The following is a 23,341-nucleotide window of genomic DNA, read 5'->3' as shown; positions in this document are numbered from 1 at the left end:
CAGCACGGCTCGCAGAAGCCAGCCGATTCTTTCTTTCCTTCCTTCCTTCCTTCCTTCCTTCGCGTCCTGTGCCCGATAGTTCTTAAAAGTGAAAAGTTCCATATTTCGAAGAATACGATGCGTGACAACGCAAAGATACGACTCGGAGGCTCGCTGTTGTCAATCACATGAATTGCATGTTTTCTGTCGTCCCATTCTTTATGTTCTTTTTTCGAGGCTGCACGTTTTCTTCTCATCTTTCATCTTGCATTTTACTTTCGAATTTTCTTTCTGGATCGATTCGAAATGCCCAATCTGTCCGTTCCAGTTGGATATATTCGTGCTTCATAATCGTTAATTTTTAGAGAGAACGTATATAACCTAAACTACGAAAAGAGTAACCTGAAACGAAGAAAAAGTGAACGTTCTTTCAACGTTTTGAAACATTCGCCAGCTATGTGAAAGGAGAATCGCGACATTAGGCCTGTTCGTTTTGTCTGCACTACTGAATTGGTGCAACAAGTTGAAGTGAGAAAACCTACGTTTGTCTCACTTTAACTTAATGCACCAGTTCAGCAGTGCAGACAAAACGAACAGGCCTATTATTTTCAACGACAATTGTCTAAAGCCCTAAACACAATGCCAGGCAACAGGCAATAAGAATAAAAATAGACCAATCACAATCGACTATTACAAGAATAATCTATTGTGATTGGTCTATTTTTATTCTTATTGCCTGTTGCCTGGCATTGTGCAAGGGGCTTTACTGCTTGCGGCCATTGTAGACCACGCCAATGAGAGTTCGGCAGCAACACGTAAACGTGTGCGATAGGAGATGCGCATCAACGCTGATTTGCTTATTGTAATACTATAAAGCCAGTGGCACACGGTGCTTATTTTCGTGCTGGATTGCTTACTGGATGAAAATACTGTGTTCTGATTAGTACATTTCCGAAGATGGATGGAAATGCACCAATCAGAACGCAGTATTTTCATCCAGCAAGCAATCCAGCACGAAAACAAGCATCGTGTGTTGCTGGCTTTAATATACACAGTGGCCATTTTCCAGCAAGAAATCCTGTGTTACACAAAAACATTTTATTGGCTATACATTATCTAGAAAGATATTGTAGATAATATGTAGCCAATAAAACACTAGTGTATAACACAGTATTCCTTAACTGTCGGCATCTTTGATGTTAGGGCCCTCACACATGAAATGACATAGATACATATGCATAAGAACTTATGGACCAATGAACATAGAACATTAAGTTGCCATATTGATTTACATAATAGCATTTAGATACTATCTGAATACTCATTGGTCCATAAGCTCTTGTGTTATGCATATGCATTTATGTCATTCCATGTGTGAGGGCTCTTAAGCGGGAAGCACACACTCTTACATAAAGGCATAATGTACAACGCATAAGGAAATGGACCAATCAGAGTCTTTTATTTCAAGCGTGACAATAGAAATGAGGATTTTGATTGGTTAATTTCCTTATGCGTTGTGCATTATGCCTTTATGTAAGAGTGTGTGCTTCCCACTTAAAGCGAAAAGCACACATTTTTGCATAAAAGCATAATACACAACACATAAGAAAATGAACCAATCAGAATCTTTAATTTACAACATGGCAATAGAAATAAAGATTCTAATTGGTTGATTTCTTTACACATTGTATATTATGCCTTTATGCAAGAGTGTGTGCCAATGATGTCAGATGCAATATATTGCGATGCTACAGCGCATGCGTGAGATGACGTAGAGCTCGCTGCTTGAGTAAAAGCCCCAGTATCGTATCTTTTTTAAAGTATTATAACGCCCGTATTATACCCGTATGTATTGAGAATTGCAATCGAGTAAATTAGATAATCTAAATCGTGGTTATTTTATTTGGATAGTAATTCTCAATCTATAGTCTAATATGAGTCTAATATAAATATTATGTAACAGTTACATAGTTGAGTGAAAAATTATAATGTTAATGTAACTGATATTTAGTATCCACTGAACAATATAATCTAAGATAAGGCACTCGCGCAAGAAACACGGGAAAACTACACTGGAGCCTGGAAGATAGCTGATCGGACAGCGCGGGCCCCTTCATGGACCCTGCAATGCGCTTTATTGCCGTCATTGGCATAGAGCTCTATGTCATCTCACGCATGCGCTGTAGCGTCGCAATATATTGCATCTCAATTCAGTTCAGTTCAGTTCAATATTGGCTCTGGGGGAATAAGGTTTCCCCATACGCCATTCCTTATGTATATTGCATCTGACACCACTGGTGTGTGCTTCCCGCTTTAGCTTAGCTAAAAATGAACTGCACATCATAGACATAGGAATATAGAGACAGAACATAGAGTTGCAGGGGGATAACCATTGCGGGACGGTGCGACGAGGTAAACTGTGCCTAAATCTAATTGGTGGTTGTGCCGTGTGTAAGTATTTGATACATACATAGATGTGTATGAAGTTGTGTGTGAGTGAAATTAGGAAAAAAAAGACACATGCATAACTTCTGCAAAATACTATCAGTATAAATGGTTCTTATCATTTTGTTACATTTACTATTTTCCAGTGACAGTCAAGTTGTTGCATCACACACTCTGAATATGTGCACTACTGTAGCCAATGAAGCTTAGGCACAGTCGCCCCCCGCATTTCAGCACAACTCCCCTCGCCTATCTTACGGGCTTATGCTCTGTCCTTATATTCCTATGTCTATGCTGCACATACGCAACCAACATCACCTAACCAATAACAGGCAAGATCCACTTGAGACTACAAATGCTTTGAACGCTAAAAGGAAGGCTATTATAAGGCGTTCAAAGCATTTGCAACATTTAATGAATCGTATTCTATATGATTTAATAAAAATTTAAATAAGTGTATTAAATAAATATATATATATTAATAAATATATATAGAGAGAGGAAAAGTGAGAAAGAGAGAGCAGGAATTGTAACAGAAAGCTGGTCTGTTCTTTTCAACTGCACTGCTGAACTAAAATAATAAGTTAGAGTGAGACATATAGTATATTTTTCCTATGAAAAAGTGAGATAGGTTAGGACAAGGCTGCGCATGCGCAGTTAATTTCTCGCTACGCGAAATTTAGAGCGACGCTACTGTATATACTGTGGTTTCAGACAGTTCATTTCATTTTAGAAGTGGTTTCAGACAGTACATTTCAAGAGTAAAGCAAACAAGTTGGTGTTTTTCAAAAATGGCTCTCCGTCAACTTGAATGTGTCCCATTGATACAACACTTTGTTGAAAAAGAAGGTTTAGGGCCAACAGAAATATATGATAAGCTGTGTTCTCTTTTTGGAGAGTTTTCAGCATCGTATATAGCAGTGAGGACACGGACTCATGAATTTCAATGTCGCCGTACATTCACTGTTGACCATATGCCTATAGAAATTTTCAAAATCTGCAATGCCGTGTCATGTAATCGACGAATGAAAGTGCATGAGCTTGCTACCATTACGAACGTTTCAATAGATCATGTTTACAAGATCTTACGTAATTATTTGGATATGAAAAAGTTTTCAATGTGATGGATGCCGCGTTCTCTAAAGGACCATTAAAAACGCCTTCGAGTGAACATTTCTCAGGAGTGTTTGGATATATTTAAACGCAGTGCAACCGAGTTTGTGCGATGATTCATCACTGTCGATGAAATATGGATTTATTACTACACGTCAGAGATAAGACAACAGGGGATGAAAGCGGATGAAAATCCTCCAAAAAAGGCGAAAATAGTTTCATCATCCGAAAAGGTAATGGCGACTGTTGCTCTTCCATTACAGCGATACATATGTTCATATTACCTCAGCTGCAATTACAGAGCTCCATGAGTTGCATTTTGAAGTGCTGCCACACATACCTGATTCACCAGATTTATATCCCAGTGACTTCTTCCTGTTCCCAGACATGAAGAAATGGCTAACTGGAAAGAGATTCACTTCACATACGGAGGTTATTGTTGAGATGAATAATTATTTTGAAGGATTAGAGAATTCATACTGAAGGTATAAAAAAGTTGGAATATCGTTGATCCAAGTATATTGAGTTGGAAGGAGATTATGTTTAAAGATAAAATAAAATGTCAATAACCATGTGTTTTTTTTATCAGGTCATAAATGTTGTATATAATTATAAATTTATAATTCATGTGTATTGTAAATGTTTATACAATATCATGTATATTTGTTCAAGAAACCTGAATTGATTATATTATCGATGTAGCGAGGAAACAAGTTTTGTACCGTAAGTTTAATTAGTCTTGGTCTACAATAGATGATTTAAGCTTTAAGCAATAAAAAATTAATCACAGTTGATTATTCTTGGATGGTAAGAATTATCAATTTTGATTAGTCAGTTTTTTCATTGTTTGAACTGGATAGGGTGTCCAGGCTCTTATGAGCGACCCTACTTGAAAAACTTGAGCAGCATGACGCAAGCAGTAAGGAAATTGAGTAATCAAAATCCATTAAGGCCTATCTATAATGGCTGCAAGAATAAGGTTGTAAGCGTAAGCAGTAAAAAATAGACCAACCACAATCAATTATTATAAGAATAATCGATTATAATTGGTACATTTCTTACTGCTTACACTTAGAACCTTATTCTTGCAGCTATTATAGATGGGCCTTAATTGGTTGTAATAGACCAATCACAATAGATTATTCTTGTAATAGTCGATTGTGATTGGTCTATTTTTATTCTTATTGCCTGTTGCCTGGCATTGTGTTTAGGGCTTAAGGCTGTAAGGTTGCAATACATGAAATGAAATATTTTCATTCGCTGAAGGCTCGTCTACATTAGCTGTAAGAGTAAAGCTAAAGCTAAGACTCCATGCATGCGGTGAGCTGCGGCAAATGCTGCGGTGACCAATCAGGAGGGAGGCGCAAGTCCGGTTGCGGCAAGCTCCGGCATGCGTCTGTCTCCTAATTGGTCACCGCAGCCGTTTGCTGGAGCTCACCGCATGCATGGAGTCTTAGCTTAAGGCTGTAAGGTTGCAAGGCACGAAATGAAATATTTTCATTCGCTGACAGCTTACGTTACAGCCTTATGCTGGATTCACACTGCATCCGACGTGCGTCGTCCGTTATCCGACGGTACGAAACCGTGCGAAATGCTGTTCATACTGCATACGTTAACTAATACGATTTAAAGTCTGTAGGTGGCGTAAATGGTTAATGGTGACTACAGTTCCTCTAATAGTAATATGCGCATAACCTAAAAAGTTAGAATTGATATTTATTTATTCCATAGACATATATAATAGACTGAGCATAGCGGGTTTGGCAGAACGGTGAGAGAGGCAAGATATCGGGGAAGTTTTCTTTCCTTGTCTGCGCAGGTCGAATGCGCAATCGTCTAGTGACAGCCAATGGCACAGACTCATGACAGCAAGAAATACGCATAAGCGTAGTTATGTACGGGCAACAAGATATGTGTAATATATATATGTGTAAGATATGTGTAATATTTTTCTTCACTATTGTTAACTCTACTTTAGGTCGTCTACTTTCCAACCATAAGAAATGTCTTGTATGAAAAAAGTCTGACATGAAAAAATGTCTTGTATGCTAAAATGTCTTGTGTGCTAAAATGTCTCAAACTAAGTAACAAAATTCTATTCTGTCTATCGACAACTCTAATGACATAAACTTTATAATATATTAAGATGAGTAAGGTATACCATCTTTTCCCAATTTTGTCTAGATTGCTCTTCATACCATGCATTATCGTACGACAAATGTTGAATCACGACCAACATTTCGTTCGACATCGGACAATGACGGACGGCCAAGCGATCCGATGATACGAAGTAAAATCCTGCTTTTTGATTGGTTGCGGAGCATCGTATGACATACGTCGGATGCAGTGTGAATCCAGCATTACTCTTACAGCTAATGTAGACGAGCCTTTATTCTTTTTAGCTGCACTGTTGAACAAGTGCAGTAGGTTAGAATGGGAAAAAATATAATTGTCTCACTTTAACCTATCGCAGCAGTTGAGCAGCTAAAAAGAACAGACCATCCGTGCGACATTCGCTCGACGGCGCAAATACGAACGCGCCCAACCTTCGAGTATTCGACTGCAGCACATACGTACGAACGTGAGCCACCATGCACGGGGGTAGCTAGAGCAGCAACAACATCGGAGCTGATATAACGTAGCGACACGGTGACGGTGAAAGCGCAGAGTGTCGCGGTTTTGTTTTGTTATGATTCACGTTCACACAGCTGGCGACGAGGGCACGTTGCGCTCGGCCGCGTAGAGCTGTTTGTGCGAAAGCGACAGGCGGCTGATCTCTCGGTCGACGAGCGTGATCCATGAGAGAGCGACTATCCTGTACGTGGTGCGATGCGATAGCTGGCGGAGGAACGTGCCGCTGCTCGTTGTCGCCGAGGTGGTGGTGGTGGTGGGGGTCCTTCCGCGGATCGTGAACACGGGGGAGAGCGAAGTGACAAGGCGAGCGTCGCTTCGCGGGTCGTCTGCAGTATGCTCAGGGTTTGCCACAGGCGGATATTATGGCTGCAGGTGAGGCCAGCACGACGAAGCCTCGACAAGAGAAGCAGTACGACTACCTGCTCAAATTCCTGCTGGTGGGCGACAGCGACGTCGGCAAGCAGGAGATCCTGAGCGGCCTCGAGGACGGCGCCGCGGAGTCGCCGTTCTGCAGTGGCAGTGGTGAGGCTTTGAATCTTAATCTGTCAGCTGATGTCTCTCGCCAAGTTTATGACACAGAGATACCTCATTGTATAGAGAAACTGTGCAATTTACTGTACCATGGCTACAGGTTACCTGCGGTAACTCCTCCTTACAGTTTGTTTGGTTCTTCAGAACCTGCGGCTGAGCTTGTTTACTTCCTTTGTAGCTTACAAAACTACTACTATTTTACTGGATGGCAAGCGAGTGAAGTTACAGTTATGGGACACATCAGGCCAAGGTAGATTCTGCACAATTATCCGATCCTACTCTAGGGGTGCGCAAGGTATTCTCCTCGTATATGATATCACCAGTAAATGGTCCTTCGATGGTATCGACAGATGGCTCAAAGAGGTAGAAGAGGTATGTCAATTAACCGAAGTATCATATACAACACGAACATGTACCATTCGACTGTGACATTTGGTATAATTAGCTGGGACACTTTTGCAGCATGCGCCTGGTGTGCCAAAAGTACTGGTCGGCAATCGACTGCACTTAGCCTTCAGGAGGCAAGTGGGGCAACGAGACGCGGAAGCTTACGCCGTTAAGAATCACATGTCGTTCTTTGAGGTGTCGCCCCTCTGCGACTTCAACATTCGCGAGAGCTTCTCGGAGCTGTCGCGCATGGCACTACAGAGGAACGGCATGGAAAGGTTACTGCGACCCAACAAAGGTAGGGCCGCTGGAGCTCGCTCGAGTCGCTCCAATTCAAGAAGCACGACCGCTGAACGCAACTGATCTCTCGCTTACAGTGCTCAGCCTTCAAGAGCTGGCGTGCCGCGCGATAGTAGCCCGCACAACAGTCTACGGTATCGACCAGCTGCCATTGCCCACGTCCATCAAATCGCATCTCAAGTCGTACGCAATAACAACCACGTCTCAACTGCGCTACAATGGCAATCGTTCATTGAGCTCCAGCAAGAGTCTAGGATCGCACCACCGAAAGCTGCGATTCGTCGTAGGCCATCACAATAACGGGCTGTCGACGCCAGGCAGTTCACCCGGCAGCATCACGGACTCGCGTACCAGTTGCGTCGGCCGCAACTCCTGCACGGTGTCGTGAGAGTGAGACAACGAATAAAGAGAAATCAGGGTAGCGGTTACTTACAAAAGCTGAGCGACACGCAGCGGTGTAATCAACGTTCTTCCTCTCCCCCTCTGTTTTGTCGAGAATACAAAAAGCCGTTTACGATGTTGTTTCATAATTGATAGTGTGAGTACTGTTAGACTATATCATGAGATAATATATATTATATACATACATATATATATATATATGTATATACACACACATGCGAAGATTCCGATTTGCCACTTGCCAGCGCGTTGACGGATAAGATCGGACAACTTGTTGCGTTTACTACGGAGTACGTCTCTATATTTTGACATTCGCGAACCTTGCGCACTCTTACGATGATAATTAACGAGCTTAAGCGACAAGGAAACAAACTGTCGTAACCCGTGCCATCCGTCGTGCGAGATAGAGAAAGAAGAGAAAGAAACGTAGCGTTACGATGCACGCATCGAGCAGAAAAATACTTCATAATTATCAAGTGCGTCACGTCACATGTTACCGTCGATCGCAAAGCTCGCGCTGATCTCGCCCACCTGCGGCGGACAAGACGCGTGGGGTTTGCGGAGTGATGCGTAACGCACGTGCGCACTCATGCATATACATACGATATATATACAGGGTGTCCCGTTTTAAATGAGCCAGGCAGAAATCTCGAAAAGTATGAAAGATAGTGAGAAACATTTCAGACAAAAGTTGTGTGGTTTCAAAAGGAACACAAAACAACTGTATCATTTTGTTTACAGATGGCGCCGTTTTCGAGATATTCACTCATCACTACCCTTCTCAAATGGGAATCCCAATTTTTTATTATATCATCTTTTTTATTCATTAATTTGAACAACTTTTGTTTGAAACATTTTTTTTATTTACCTAATATTCTTTTAATTATTTAACTTGATAACTTTTTTAATATTTGGCATACGATATCTCGATAATTATTTGTTGGAAGAAAAAGTGATACAAGACTTTTCTACTCTATTTAGTTTCGAGAATGCATTATATGTTACAATAGTACCCTAATTTTTGTTAATCTTATCGACCTTTGAAAATTTCAAAATCATCAAATTAACAAAAGTCAAGGCGCTATTGTAACAATATATTCTTGAGACCAAATAGAGTAAAAAAGTCTAGTCTACTACTTTTTCTAAAATAGAATAAAATGAGACCAAATAGAGTAAAAAAGTCTAGTCTACTACTTTTTCTTCCACTTTCTAATATCTTTTGAGATATTCAAAGAATATTATTGAAATAGTATTGGATATTTACTCCATTTAATCAAGAATTACAATAGCACCTTGATTTCTATTAATTTGATAGTTCTGAAATTTCTAAAGGTCGGTAAGTTAACAAAAATTAGGACACTGTTGTGACAATATATTCTCGAGATTAAATGCAGTAAAAAAAGTCTAATATTTTTTCTTTCAAGAAATAGTTGACGAGATATCGTGAGTTAAATATCGTGAGTTAAATGTTGAAAAGGTTACCAAGTTTTCCTTAAATATAAAAAAATATTAGACGAATAAAAAGACGTTTCAGACAAAAGTTGTCCAAATTAATTGGTAGAAAAAGATGACACGACAAAAAATTGGGGTTTCCGTTTAAGAAAAGTGATGACCAGTGAATATCTCGGAAGTGGCGCCATCTGTAAACAAAATGATACAGTCGCTTTATGTCCCTCTTGAAACTATACAACTTTTGTCTGAAACATTTTTTTTTAAATGCTTCAGTTTTCGGGATTTTTGCCTGGCTTATTTAAAATGGGACGCCTTGTATATATGTATATATATATATATACATATATATATAAGTATCACCGATATATATGTTTACGCAACTCTGCCGAGTATGCTCATGCGGTGAAACTCTCATAAAAGAGAGTCGCTTTGTTTTATCTTTCTTTTTTGGCGGTTGTTTAAAAAAGCGTCCCATTCTCTCACAAACGTATCTCTGTGCGGAATGTCCATTCAAGCATGTGTAAACGTATGTATGTGCGCGCGCGCGCGCGTGTGTGTGTGTGTGTGTGTAACTGGCGGGCGAGTAATGAACTGAAAAGTACAAGTTCACTAAGTCTACGGTGGTTGTGGTGTAGACTAATGATAGCGTAAGAAGTATAGAAAGTTTAGAGCAGCTAACTCGATTAATGTATTAGCGGTACATACGTATACATGCGTACGTGCCTATGCATATACGTGTATTTATACAGAGCGAGTGCGAAATGTAGATATACATACATATATACATATATATGTGCGCGCGCGCGCGCGTGTGTGTATATACATGTATGTATATGTACATCTCTTCTCCACGAAACCTCTATCACACAAACTACGAGCGATGATGATGGGCGGACCGCGGAAGAGCTATATATTTTTTAAGGAGACAGTTTTATAAAGAGCAATAAATTGACTCTTTCCACGACACAAGTTTCTACATTGAATCGCACCGATTAGACTTATCGATGGGGCGTTGAACGGTTCTCTCCCGTATCTCTTCGTTTCATACCTTACGAGATGTGTAGTCGTCTGCGTCCTGCGATCCTGTGTTCGACAAGATCTAGGAACTTTCCACGGATGTACATTGTTTCAGAGTATTACTGTCTTATTTAATGCACCTGTAGAGACCTGTAAGAGTAAGTTAACTTGTACAGTGTAAAATTGCGGGAGATATGTTTGTGTATTTTTTATATATATATATATATATATATATATATATATATATATATATAGTGTATACATATATATATACAGGGTGTCCCATTTTAATCCGGCCAGCTGAATAAAATTCGAGGATGATATTTTCCAGAAAAAAATGTCAGACAAATGTTGCTCAGTTCTAAGGGGGACATTCGATGCCATCAACAATTTTGACCTCGGGTGAAGGGTTCAAGGTCATTCAAGGTCAACTTTTCTTCTTAAATGGCAACCCCTATTTTTCACATCGGCAATCGATTCTACGTAAAAAAAAAAAATGAAACTTTTGTCTGAAGCATTTTTTTTATAACGCAAACTAATTTCACTTATTCAACCTCCAAAATTGAAATTTTCAAACTTTCTGAATTTTTTACTCGAGAATGGTGGGGTTTGGGGGGAAATTGCAGAAGACAAAAAGTTCTTGGAATGCTGCAAGGAATTCACTCGAATTTTCGCATAGTTGATCGTGCACTTTTTTCCGCCAATGTTCTACCTGTCAGGAGGTACCTCGAGAAAAGTGCACGATCAACTATGCGAAAATTCGAGTGAATTCCTTGCAGCATTCCAAGAACTTTTTGTCTTCTGCAATTTCCCCCCAAACCCCACCATTCTCGAGTACAAAATTCAGAAAGTTTGAAAATTTCAATTTTGGAGGCTGAATAAGTGAAATTAGTTTGTGTTATAAAAAAAATGCTTCAAACAAAAGTTTCATTTTTTTTTTTTTTTACGTAGAATCGATTGCCGATGTGAAAAATAGGGGTTCCCATTTAAGAAGAAAAGTTGACCTTAAATGACCTTGAACCCTTCACCCGAGGTCAAAATTGTTGATGGCATCGAATGTCCCCCTTAGAACTGAGCAACATTTGTCTGACATTTTTTTCTGGAAAATATCCTCGAATTTTATTCAGCCGGCCGGATTAAAATGGGACACCCTGTATATAAACGAGCGAACACACCATACATACATACGTGAGATCTCTTCGAACGATGTAATCTGTAAAACAAATCACTCAACAATGCCAGGAAAGCACACGAGATGTATTTATATTACGTTAGACTTAACTAAATTATATTATGTGTATATATATACAAAAAAAGAACTATTATTATATATTGTTTTATATGAGAATATAACGATGTGCTTACTTCTCTGTGAGATGTACTAAATAAACTCAACTTGACACTACAATGTTCCAGAGTGCATGCTTCGGGTGATCAGTAAGAGAGGAGATCCAAGTAGATCTCCTCGCTCGAAACGGTGAGCTCTCCTTAAGGAGGGAATCACATGCGGAGCGGACCGTTTTTAAGGCTATTTTTACGAATTTTTTCAACAGAAACGGTGGGATTAATGGACTGGAAATTTTCATAGCGTATATTTATTAATGTTCAAAATATAAAATAAATTTGTTACTATCTGCAGGAAAAGTACACACACAAAACTTGAAACGCGTTTATCTGCAAACACCATTTTCTTAACCCGTCGACACGATTACGCAAAAACTACTGAACCGAGTAACTTGAAATTTTTACAATATATAGCAGACGTGTAGTTTTCGCGCCCCTACCTCGAACACAGTTATGTTTTATTTTATTAATTTTTTTAAACATGATTACAAATTGGAAAAGTTTCACTTCCGATACCTTTTTTTTGTACAGTCATTATTTTTCCAAACTTTTCCACTGCCTTCATTTTGCTACGGGCTATAGTGGCAACCGTATATCTTAGAAATCCTTCTCATTTTTTGGTTTCAGAGCAGTGAGGGGCCCGAATTACGTCGATAGCTAACATAGAGCTTGCAAATGGATGACTGCATTTTTATCTAAATCTTTTTTATCTAATTTATCTAATTACAAATTGGACCGGTTCTTGTGGTTCAATAAAATTTATTTCATATCTTGTACACATTAACGAATATACTGTAAAAATTTCAAGTCCATTGGTCTTACCGTTTCTGTTAGAAAAATTCGTAAAAATAACCTTGAAAACGGGCTTCCGCGTATAACTCCCCTCTTAACATTGCGAGCAATGTTAGCGATATTGTACATTTCGTTGCGACAATGAAAATTGCACTTACAAGGAACATCCGCGAAGTGCATGTCTCCGATTTTGATGAAATTTGTAGAGCAGCCAAAGATAAAAGACTTATATTTTTTTTTATCGGCAATGGCTCAGGTATGAGGGGTGAAACTGGCCCTCAAAGTTTCACCCCCTCTACGCTATCTCGATAACTTGCAGATAGGGGAAAACTTTTTAAATAAAAATTATACGTTTTTTTATGCCATACAATTTTTATTTGAAAAGTTTTTTCCTATCTGCAATAATTATCGAGATAGCATAAAGGGGATGAAATTTTGAGCGGCAGTTTCACCTCCCTTAAACCTGAGTCATCGTCGATAAAAAAGAACATGGGTCTCATATTTTCGGCCACTCTACAAATACGTCAAGTTTCGTCGAAATAGGAGACACACACTTCGCGGATGTTCCTTGTTAGAGGGGGAGGAGACGCATCGAGCGCGCCAAGGTGGGGAGGAAGAAATGAAGAAATGCCGTCCCGTTTGACACAAAGTGTTTCTAATTTAATAGTAAAATGTTAGCTTTATGTGTTAACAGCAAAGTCTCGTTTCGCGCCGAGGACGAAGATAGAGATTCCGCTCCACACGCTCTCTCTTTCGCTCTCGCTGTACACAATAAATATCTTCCTAATCTCAACTATTATGCTTAATTGAGTCAAACTCGGATTCCTCGTTAGATCGTCGGAATCTGCGATGGCGACGCGTTGCGATGTTACTTTCCTGTCGGTCTGAGCACTGTAATCGCTTCCGCTAATCGATACGTCCTAGGCTACGGTGATTCTAATCGTTACAAGCTTCAGAATTGTGTGATGTGATGGCGAACTGCGATCGTCGGCTCTGATTTGCGCTCGTTCGAGATCACCGCGTAGTTTAAAGCACATACGGTCGAGTCGCGAAGGTGAATCCTCTCGTTTCTGAAAAACGACGCGCGTTAACTCTGGCGAGGACTCAAATGTCGAAAGTCACCGCAGAAGAATCGTCCGAATCGTCTTTGTCACCGAGAAAGTCGCGCCGGAGTCGCGAGCTCCGGGATCAGATTTAGTGCTCGAAGCTCTAATCGTTCCTCTCGTAGTCTCGCAAAAAGAAGGATACATAGCGTTGTATTATATTGCAAATCATGTATTGATATGTAAAATTTTGCACGTTTATAGCCGATTATATTGTATCGCTAACCGACAACACAAGGAGAGATATATATATATATATATATATATATATATATATATATATATATATAAAAACTCTTAAAAGGAAACACGTGCGCAACAATGTACAGCTTACAAATAAAAAACATAATAACAGTGGATCGTTCTTTTTTTTCTTGTAATAAAGTCTCGACTTAACATAGTTAACAACGCGTCTGTATGTATATTTTAAAATATTTAATGTTATATTAAATATATATATATATTTTTTTTTTCGTTTTACGTATATATATCCTCTACGTTTTCCCAATTATCCAAAGAGCGAGCGACCGCCTGCAAACTTATTGCGAGTAAAAAGCATATTCACCGCGTTCTGCCTATTTGACCTTTTAAGTATTCGGATGTGTTTCAGCGCAAGTGTTTCGATACTTAACATCTAACGAACGTAAAGTCTCGGAAACGATGCGGAGGATGCGGTGTATCGTCGCCGGAGTATCGGTATCACCGGGTGTCGTCGAGAGAAGAGTCTTCTTTTTTTTTTGTGAACCTCACAAACGAAAGCTGCGGTATGCCGAACGCACAACTCTCCGTTAAGCTATATATATTAGTCACGTTATAATCCGTAAACTTATATACATCCGTATATATATATATAATATATATATATGCGTGTATATATATATATATATATATATACATTATATATATATATATATGCGTATATTATCGTAATGCTTATCACAACAATGCGCTATCTCCCTAAGAGAATTAATATTTAATTAACACTCAATCGAAACGTGAAGACAAGTTTTATAAACAGCCTCAACATATGTCTACTGCCTAGTCTTAAAATCAAATGTGTGTGTGTGTGTGTGTGCGTATACACGTATTATGCGCACACACATACACATATCGCACATGTATGTACGTATAAAATATTAGAGTCCGACAAAGATCGACTGCATAAAATAAATATATCTCCAACATAAAATATACAGGTCAAACCTCGATATCTCAAGATGCTCTCTCTCTTTCTCTCTTAATCTTTTTCTTAAATAACTTTCAAGATTATCTCTTCTTCTTCTTCTTCTTCTTCCTTCTTCTTCTTCTTCTTCTTCTTCTTCTTCTTCTTCTTCCTACGATATATGTCCAGCTCATTTGAATTACAACAATTACACACGGCCTTCCGTAATATAGCAGACAGATCTCATAGACGCTCGAGCACAAAATCAAGAGATTTGACGGGCATAATTCTCATACAATCGTGTGTGATTTCTAAAAATGTAGACTCTCATCAGGTTTTTTCTTCAATTTGCATCGTCACGCGCAATTCGGGCGTGTCGCTTTGAGAACGAAAGAAACAGACATGATTTCACAGTATCGAACACATGTCAATGTTGAATCATGCACAGACTGTAGACCAAAGACCTTTTACAATGCCAGCACGAGTACAACGAGTACAAATAATCTAAAAATGATAAGAGGCATCAAATAATTTATTTCGATAAAATCACTTTACAATCAATATGAGAAGATAACCTGAAGATCGATAATATCATCAAATAAGGAGTTCAATCATTCGCTATCCTTCACGAATCTCTCCGTTGACTAAGAAGGGAACAGCACAAAGGAAATGGTAAGATTTCTATGGTCAGTACCATATGGATTGTATAACGTCATTTGGTTCATCAAATTCCATCGTTTCATCGTAGACAGCCTCGTCACTGCAGTGTCACGATTAAACACAAACGCGAGCTTTTCACAAAAGGTCGTGATGAAATTTGTACGCCAAATTCTTACGAGATCTGCATGCTACAGGGGGAAAAGACTTGAATATCGAGATTTTCTCAGCGAGGGTATCGACTTCACCTGAACTCGTAAATTTGTATACTATGTTCCGGCACATGTTTCAGATTCAACGACTGATACCTGAAACAATAATATGATTATAATTATGGCACCGCTACACATGCAGTGACATGCTGCGTGTAATCTCACAGCAATAATATATCATTACACTATCGATTGATAGTCGAATTTAGCTTAACTGCGTCATTGCAAACATTGATCGTATACCTGTGACATATTTTAGTCTGGTGTAAATATCACTTGTCTGTGTTCAAAGGTGCAAGTATTTCCAACGATTACTAATCTGTCGAATCTCCCTAATTGAAAGCTACCAAGTCTCAAGGAGTGGATGAACAATTATAGAGGGATAAGAGGAGGAATGTGTAACTGGTTGTCGCTTTACCATTCAGAACTACGATGATAATAAAAGCCCTCTATTGAGGCGGCTGATTTTTGGAAGCAAATATAGTAGAATCCCGCGAAGGAGGCACCGTTGATATCTTTGATTGTGTGGTCAGGAACCAGAAAGTGTTCTTTCCACCTCATAAATACAAAGTCGGTTCCCTTCAGTGCCTCGTAATCGAACGTGTCGGAATTGAATGTTTTGGCATACTGACAGAACGACTCGAACTTACTCTGCAACGAATAAGGAAGGAAAAAAGAAACGAAAAGATATAAACCAATGATAACCTAATAATGATAGCGACTCAGCATAGATAAGGCGTCGAGAACGAACCCAGTGCTTCTTGTCAACATCCTCGTCAGCATCCCACTTGCGGGTGAGGAACGGGTACTTCTTGGAGATGATCTCGCCGTCGAAGAAGGTCGTCAGCGTCGGAAACTCCTCCGTCAGACCCTTGATTTTCAAGTATCCGCACAAATAACTGTTCTCCTCGTCCACGTGCTGCAAAACACAGAAAGCCTTATCAGTGACGGTTGTTCACGTGTCTCGCGTTCCGCGTCTTTCACGCCGGAGAAGCGTGACCGCATCCTCGGGGACAAAGCAAACTCGTGCTGTACCATGTACCCCGCGAGTGCGACGAGCTGTCAACGTACTATGCGCGCGAGGGTGACACGCGCCAAGTGCGCGCCGCTTGCGCAACGCGTCATAGGTTACCTCGTGCAATCTACGTCGCGCGCGCGAACCGACGATCCTCTCTCTCTCTCTCTCTCTTCGGCTGCGAGAATCTCGGGGAGCAACGACACGAGCGAAAGCAGATACAAAGCTCATACATCAAAGGGACGGGAGGGCAAGGAAGAGCATCGTCGTCGCCGTCGCCGTCGTCATCGGCCGCACGTTACTCCAAATTGTCGCGCAATTTCCGAAAAGCGACGACGAAGAGGTGCGGAGGCGGTGCTGGCCGATGCTCGCACGAGAGACGCGCGGGGCGCTCTACTAGGCTGGGGGGGGGACGGCGACGGCGACGGCGGCGGCAGCAGCAGCGGGCGGGCGGGCGGATGGATGGATGGATGGATGGATGGATGGACGGATGGATGGATGGATGGATGGACGGATGGATGGACGGACGGACGGACGGACGGACGGACGGACGGACGGACGGGCAGGAAGAGAACAGCTAACCTGCAAAACCACCTCTACGTCGTAGCTGTTGCCCTTGGACTTCTGCGAGCCCTGGAAGCGCGAGCCGTTGTACAGCAAGGACTTCGTGACACCTGGCTGCTTGGAGTTTGCGGGTGGCGGCGGCACCACGTCCACTTTCACCGGCATCCTCTCCTCCCCGAGCGGAGACCTCGAGCGAGCCACGAGCGATTATAATCTTTAGTCCACGATCGCGACGATAACGATGACGACGGCGACGCGCGACGCGGCGCCCCGCATATCACGCCGGAAAGATACTGCCGTCGCAATGACTGCCGGTAATCCGCGTTATATGGACGTTTTTATACGCGTTAGCCTCGAAGCCAGACCGCGATGGTCGCCAGCGCGGTTACACGCACACAACACACACACACACACACCACACACACACACACACACACACACACACACACACACACACACACACACATATATACACACGCCACATGCGTCCCGCTCCAATCACAGTCACACGTACGTACCGTCAATCGCCGTGATCGCTCGGTTCGCTCGTTGACGCGGCGACTCGTCGCGCCTTCTCCTCGCGTGCGATTTGTCTCGCCCGGACATGCGGAGGAGCGACGGAGACCGAGGCGAGCGGCGAAGCCGCGGAAACTCGTCGCTGACACGCTCGAAATGGCGGCCGTTCGAATTCGAGCGCGGCCGCAGGCCGTTCGTCACTCGAATGACGCGCAGACGTGAGTCGCGCGCGCGCGCATGCGTGCACACGACCGCGCGCTTTTTAACCGATGTCGATCGCTCGGTCACGGGCTCGACGAGGGTGTCGGGTCATGCGTTGCTCTTCGGGGTTCTCGTTCTCGTCGAGAACAGCGCAAATTCACGGCGATCTTGCCAATCTCTCGCTCGCGAGTTTTCCGCCGCTCGCATGCGCGCGCGCGCGCATGCACGGGCAATTGCTCCGCCGGCGAAGTAGAGGAGTGGGGAATCTAAGCGCCGCATGGATCGTCCGCCAGCGAGACGGTGGCGCCTCGGTCGCGCGACCTAACGTAACCTGACTTCTCTTTAATGTCAATTGATGCCAATGCAAGTATGGCGGACTTTGGCGACATGAACTCGCGCGAAGTGACAGAGAATCATGTTCATAAACGGTGCAATAATCAGTGGGTGCGACTGAATGTAGGCGGGACGTATTTTTTAACGGCGAAGACCACCCTGGCGAGAGATCCGAACTCGTTCCTCTACCGACTGTGCCAAGAGGACTCGGACCTCATTTCGGACAGGGTTAGTTGACACTGGTTCTTTACCGGGAATTTCAAACAAGCTCGGCCGAGATAAATCCGCCCACCGTGGCGTACTCTCTCTCTCTCTCTCTCTCTCTCTCTCTCTCTCTCTCTCTCTCTCTCTCTCTCTCTCTCTCTCTCTCTCTCTCTCTCTCTCTCTCTCTCTCTCTCTCTCTCTCTCTCTCTCTCTCTCTCTCTCTCTCTCTCTCTCTCCCCCTCTCCCCCCTCTCTCTCTCTTTTTTTTCTTTTCTCTTCTCCTCGCCGGCCGTCCGCGATCGCGCGTCGGTCTTACCCGAGCTGAACGGTCGTGTGAATGCTTTATTTTTAAGGACGAAACGGGAGCGTACCTGATAGATCGCGATCCTACGTACTTCAGTCCGGTTTTAAATTATTTGCGCCACGGCAAGCTGGTCATCAACAAGGACCTCACGGAGGAGGGTGTGTTAGAGGAGGCGGAGTTTTATAATATCACCGAGCTCATTCGGCTAATCAAAGAAAGAATTATACTGAGGGACACTCGGCCACAGAGAGACTCCAAGAAGCACGTCTACAGAGTACTGCAGTGTCACGAGGATGAGTTGACACAAATGGTATCTACCTTGTCGGACGGGTGGAAATTTGAACAGGTCGGTCTTCTTGCTGTTGTCGCATATCATAAATAAGGTTGTTGTAAAGGACAACACTGTGTGTGACACTGTGCTTCTCTTTTTCTCTTCTTTCAGTTAATTAACATAGGTTCTCAATACAACTATGGTAATGACGATCACGCCGAATTCCTGTGTGTCGTAAGCCGGGAATACGGAGCGAATCAGCTCAGCAGTAAGGAGCAGGAATCCACGGATCGTGTCAAGGTACCGCTATCCTATTCGACTGTTTCCCATCCTTATTTGAGTCAAAGTAGCCATGGCTAATGCGGTCTCATTTTATGTTTTCGTTATATCCGAATCGACATATAAACTGCAACAGATTTCTTGATCAAGGTTCAATCACATTCTTCTTTTACTGAATATCTTCTCTCACTACTTTTAAGTGAAACTATATATTCTAAGTAATCTGCGTCACACAGTGTTGTATGTCCCTTCTATGTTGGGTTGCATGAGATATTTATTGAAGCAATAAATATCTAACTACTTCTCAGCTGGGAACACAAGCACTTTCCTGTTTAGAAGAAAAGATTGAGTTCCAATGAAATTTCCAAATGTTTCACTGCCATAAATGGGAGAAAATTGTCCTAAAATAATCCTGTTTCTTGCAATCCAACATTGATTTTCTCAATTTCTAACGCTATTGTGAGATCAAATAACACACTTTCATCATTCCGATAAGGTCAAATAAAGCGGTATTATTTTTCTCTTTTTGGGTATTAACAATTTGCCTATACTGATACGGGTTGGGTAGAGAAAAAAAAAGAAAACCAAAAATAAGCTTTATCACACTACACGTACGATAAATATGATATACACTTTTCTTATTACGAGATTGAATTACCTCACGTCTCCTGTCTCAATCACGCTTGATCCAGCAATATATTCCTCTATACATTTTCTCCGCAATATTTTTGACAGTTGCTTAGAATTATTTTGCTTATCGTTTCTCGAAAGGAGGCAAAACACAAAGGGAAAGATATTCTCTCGTAGACATAAAGTGTTTAGCAACAGACATTATTAGGTGGTTTTGCGTGTCTCAGAAGTAAGGTCCCTGGAAAGAAAGGAATTTGTGGATCGTGAATCTCCCTATTCTGTTTTGTGCGTGTGTATGTGCGTGTACATACACACATATGTCTGTATGTGTGTGGTATGTGTTATGTGTGTGTGTGTGCGTGCGTGCGTGTGCGTGTGTGTGTGTGTGTGTGTGTGTGTGTGTGTGTGTGTGTGTGTGTGTGTGTGTGTTTCTCTACGTGTGCGCTTTGTACATTGACACACATACATATATATTAATGTTAAAGCCCGTGTTGAAAAAAACTGAAGAAAAACCACCTGATAATCTGTGTGAAGCCCAGAGGCCTGTTCGCATGTTGAGCATGTTCTGCCTCTGACATTTGTTATATGTATTATACAATTATTATTATTATTATTATTGTACCGCATGCCGTTCGTTGAATAAAGAAATTTTTCTTTCATTGGTTTGGTTACTTTATGCCCCGTGCGACCTGCATGACTTGATCACTGTTGCATGCCAGATTATTATTCATCGTACATTGTGTCTTCCTTGCGCGACGTTGAGAGTGAATTGTTGTTAGCCCCAGGTCACAGGTGCTTGTGTATAATTCTCTTGTACGACGCGAAACATTAATCTTGGTATTAGCGTATGTACTAATCTTTACAACATTTATGCGGGTTTGCTTTCCTTAATGACGGTAGCTTTTGGGGATTCACACAGTAGCTACAGCTGAATTGGCGTGTGTCAATATTTCATCCGGTTGATTCACACGAGAGAAAAAGAGAGAGGGGGAGGGAACGAGATACAACAATATATAAAAGAGGCGGAACGTTGATGATTCCCGGATAGTGAAACTTCGTATAACTTTGTCTCATGTCCCATTAGAGTCCGTGGCTAGAATTAAGTTTAATTATAATTGTAAGTGAAGCAAACTGATATACGTTTGTATTAAGCTTAGACTTATTGGATTACATTCTAGGTTTTGCAGCAGAAGGGTTCACGCATGTAATGTCTAGACCCGCGTCCTTGTTTTCCCTTGCCTCCTTTAGTTTGATCAACTGCGCTGCGACAAGATGAAGACTGTTTTCGTTTTTACATTTAAAACGTTACATTGTAAAACCCCGTGTATACTTCTCTCCATATTATATTCTCTCTATTTCTACTACTACCGTCTAATGTTTACATATAGGGACATTATTGTGCAAAGGATAAGCAAATTTTATAGACATGTATTTATTACATAGCAAGATTGTACATGAAGCTTTAAAACCGAAAGTATCACGTTATTATTAATTTATTCCTCTTCATTATATCGACACAGTGTCCGAGAGAGCAAAATGGAATAAAGAAAGAAAGAAAGAAAGAAAAACACAAGAAAGAGAATGTTGATCTCAAAAATGGGAAAGGGATAGCTTAATAATTTCGTACAGTTTATATACAGATATAATCGCTATAATACGACATGCATCAAGCAGGAACCTTCCTTTTTCTATTAAGCACATCTATCTGCTTTAAAAGCAGGTGAAATGCTATAGTCAGTGAGAGAGCGAGAGAGAGCGAGAGAGAGAGAGAGAGAGAGAGAGAGAGAGAGAGAGAGAGAGAAAGCGCATAGTTATATATTATTAATAAATAATGTTGTTCCATAATGGCTGCAGTTATGTTTTAGCTTTATCGAATACTCTAATGAATGGCACTCGTGGAGACAGGCAATCAGTTTCATAGAAATTTCTATACGGTAGCTCTTGTCTTCGGTATAATAGTAGGTGTAGGTCGTGTCATTTTTGTACCAAAATGTACAAAAGAGAGAGAGAAAGAAAGAAGAAAAGAGAGAGAGAGAGAGAGAGAGAGAGAAAGGGTTCTTTTTCCCATCCGTGTCCTTATCGTAAGATGTCTAAATTACTTACCTTCGCACTGCCGCTATATAAAGAAGAGAAGGACATAAAATAATGTTTGTAATACCTAACGTGATAATTTTCGAAACCCGATGCATAAACCGATATAATTATGAGTACGTGAGGGAGCGCTGAGACTTTTTACACAATACTGTTCGTACGAGAGAGGAAAAAAAAAGGGATTTTTTCTAAACGAAGCAATTTTTATTACACTACTTATATTAAGGATATACACAAATCTCCGGGAGAAGACGCGCGTGAAAGATGGCAGAGGCTTAAAGAATTCGCGAGGAGGTGCCATTGCGGAAGGGAATTTTCAGCAGCGAAACACATACACACACACATACGCGATGTATTTCATGTATCTCACAGCGTTACGCGAAAACCCAAAAAGAAAAGAAAAAAAGAGAGAAAAGAGAAAAAAGCAGAGAGGAAAAGAGAAACAGATAATGCGATTCCGTTGTTGCAAATCAGTAGAGAAGGAAGAGAAGGACGTGTTATACAACTAGAGGGATCTCCACGTTGTTTCGTTTCGCACAGGATATTTGCAGTTGCAATATGGTCCTTTACATCCGTAGTGACACGCGCGAGGATACTTGCGACGAAGGTGTAGGTGTCAATTGTCGAAGGCCTACTCGAAGAAAGTGTCCTAGACAATATATTCATACTTAACGAGATGTTATTATACAATACGAGGAAAAGAAGAGCGCGTCGTATAATCCTATACGGCACAAGAGTTGCGGCAATATTGCAGCAACGTTGCAACAATGTTTCTGCAACTCTTGCGCTATATGGGATATCGGCTTGTCGTAGATGTGCCATTAGTATTATCGTACACACCGAAGTTATTGTTTCTCACGCATAACGCAATGTTGTTCCCCTTTTGCAACAAGCAAACTTGCACCATTGGCAGAGAGTGGCGATTAAAACGCGATGGACGCGACGTTGCATTTTTATACATTTTTGTCATTGTGTGTCATCATCGGTCTCGATATATCGTACACCTAAGCTGCGAGAGAGAACACGGAAGCAAAAGACGATAATAGTAATAGTGATAGTAATAATAATAATAATAATAACGACGAGATTGTAACAGCGATTGTAATAATAACGATACCATTCGGATTGGCTGGTGAACGGTTCTCACTTGGTAAATCGCGACGGAAAACCTTTCAGAGACTCTAGGACCAATATTGTTAATCCCGCGCTGTGTACAGTGTTGTTTAGGCTAAAACGTAAGGCATATATTCTTTTCTAGCTCAAATCCACCGGTCCGGTCGTTAATTTAGTATCGGCGTCAATCATTAACGTTCATCGTCGTCGTTATCACCACCACATACACACACACGCGTACACACACACACACACACACACACACACACACACACACACACACACGGCGAG

General features: G+C 41.3%; 3 protein-coding genes across 7 annotated transcripts; 2 read left to right on the top strand and 1 right to left on the bottom strand.

Moving 5' to 3' along the window:
• The first annotated feature begins 6,050 nt into the window (after positions 1-6,050).
• Positions 6,051-8,608, top strand: Rab40 (RAS oncogene family member Rab40). Its single transcript, XM_011142281.3, has 4 exons — positions 6,051-6,693; positions 6,881-7,074; positions 7,165-7,387; positions 7,467-8,608. Exons 1-4 carry the CDS (start codon positions 6,534-6,536, stop codon positions 7,775-7,777), a joined length of 888 nt encoding a protein of 295 aa, XP_011140583.1. The 5' UTR covers positions 6,051-6,533; the 3' UTR covers positions 7,778-8,608.
• Positions 8,609-14,178: 5,570 nt separating this feature from the next.
• Positions 14,179-17,800, bottom strand: LOC105183863 (glucose-induced degradation protein 4 homolog). Of its 4 annotated transcripts, none has more exons than XR_849808.3 (5): positions 17,128-17,496; positions 16,282-16,449; positions 15,949-16,181; positions 15,237-15,626; positions 14,179-15,165 (listed from the first exon to the last, which is right to left on the bottom strand). XR_849808.3 is itself a non-coding variant. In XM_011142272.3 (5 exons), exons 2-5 carry the CDS (start codon positions 17,272-17,274, stop codon positions 15,563-15,565), a joined length of 612 nt encoding a protein of 203 aa, XP_011140574.1. In that variant the 5' UTR covers positions 17,275-17,296; positions 17,628-17,800; the 3' UTR covers positions 14,179-15,562. The 4 variants fall into 4 exon arrangements, 3 of the variants coding, with proteins under 3 accessions (XP_011140574.1, XP_011140571.1, XP_019697345.1); XM_011142272.3 differs by adding an exon at positions 17,628-17,800 and having other exon boundaries at positions 14,179-15,626; positions 17,128-17,296; XM_011142269.3 differs by having other exon boundaries at positions 14,179-15,626.
• Positions 17,801-18,154: 354 nt separating this feature from the next.
• inc (BTB/POZ domain-containing protein inc) lies at positions 18,155-23,288 on the top strand. Of its 2 annotated transcripts, XM_011142268.3 has the most exons (4): positions 18,156-18,387; positions 18,716-19,012; positions 19,109-19,237; positions 21,025-23,288. In XM_011142268.3, exons 1-4 carry the CDS (start codon positions 18,172-18,174, stop codon positions 21,052-21,054), a joined length of 672 nt encoding a protein of 223 aa, XP_011140570.1. In that variant the 5' UTR covers positions 18,156-18,171; the 3' UTR covers positions 21,055-23,288. The 2 variants fall into 2 exon arrangements, with proteins under 2 accessions (XP_019697346.1, XP_011140570.1); XM_019841787.2 differs by lacking the exon at positions 21,025-23,288 and having other exon boundaries at positions 18,155-18,387; positions 19,109-19,740.
• The last annotated feature ends 53 nt before the right edge of the window (positions 23,289-23,341 follow it).

The sequence above is a fragment of the Harpegnathos saltator genome, unplaced genomic scaffold (genome assembly GCF_003227715.2).
Source record: "Harpegnathos saltator strain DR-91 unplaced genomic scaffold, Hsal_v8.6 scaffold83, whole genome shotgun sequence".
Taxonomy (NCBI): Eukaryota; Metazoa; Arthropoda; class Insecta; order Hymenoptera; family Formicidae; genus Harpegnathos; species Harpegnathos saltator.
Note: the sequence above shows the minus strand (reverse complement) of the source record. Positions and strands in the feature narration are given on the sequence as shown.

What these genes read in the sequence shown, in the direction of transcription:
- Rab40 (XM_011142281.3), top strand. Translation starts at nt 6,534, where the DNA reads ATGGCTGCAGGTGAGGCCAGCACGACGAAGCCTCGACAAGAGAAGCAG. An exon ending in GCCGTTCTGCAGTGGCAGTG is followed by an intron (nt 6,694 to 6,880) that starts GTGAGGCTTTGA and finishes CTTCCTTTGTAG; the next exon opens with CTTACAAAACTACTACTATT. An exon ending in GTTACTGCGACCCAACAAAG is followed by an intron (nt 7,388 to 7,466) that starts GTAGGGCCGCTG and finishes TCTCGCTTACAG; the next exon opens with TGCTCAGCCTTCAAGAGCTG.
- LOC105183863 (XM_011142272.3), bottom strand. Translation starts at nt 17,274, where the DNA reads ATGCCGGTGAAAGTGGACGTGGTGCCGCCGCCACCCGCAAACTCCAAG. An exon ending in ATGTTGACAAGAAGCACTGG is followed by an intron (nt 16,182 to 16,281) that starts GTTCGTTCTCGA and finishes TATTCGTTGCAG; the next exon opens with AGTAAGTTCGAGTCGTTCTG. An exon ending in TATCATCGTAGTTCTGAATG is followed by an intron (nt 15,627 to 15,948) that starts GTAAAGCGACAA and finishes TTATTGTTTCAG; the next exon opens with GTATCAGTCGTTGAATCTGA.
- inc (XM_019841787.2), top strand. Translation starts at nt 18,172, where the DNA reads ATGTCAATTGATGCCAATGCAAGTATGGCGGACTTTGGCGACATGAAC. An exon ending in CGGACCTCATTTCGGACAGG is followed by an intron (nt 18,388 to 18,715) that starts GTTAGTTGACAC and finishes TTTATTTTTAAG; the next exon opens with GACGAAACGGGAGCGTACCT. An exon ending in ACGGGTGGAAATTTGAACAG is followed by an intron (nt 19,013 to 19,108) that starts GTCGGTCTTCTT and finishes CTCTTCTTTCAG; the next exon opens with TTAATTAACATAGGTTCTCA.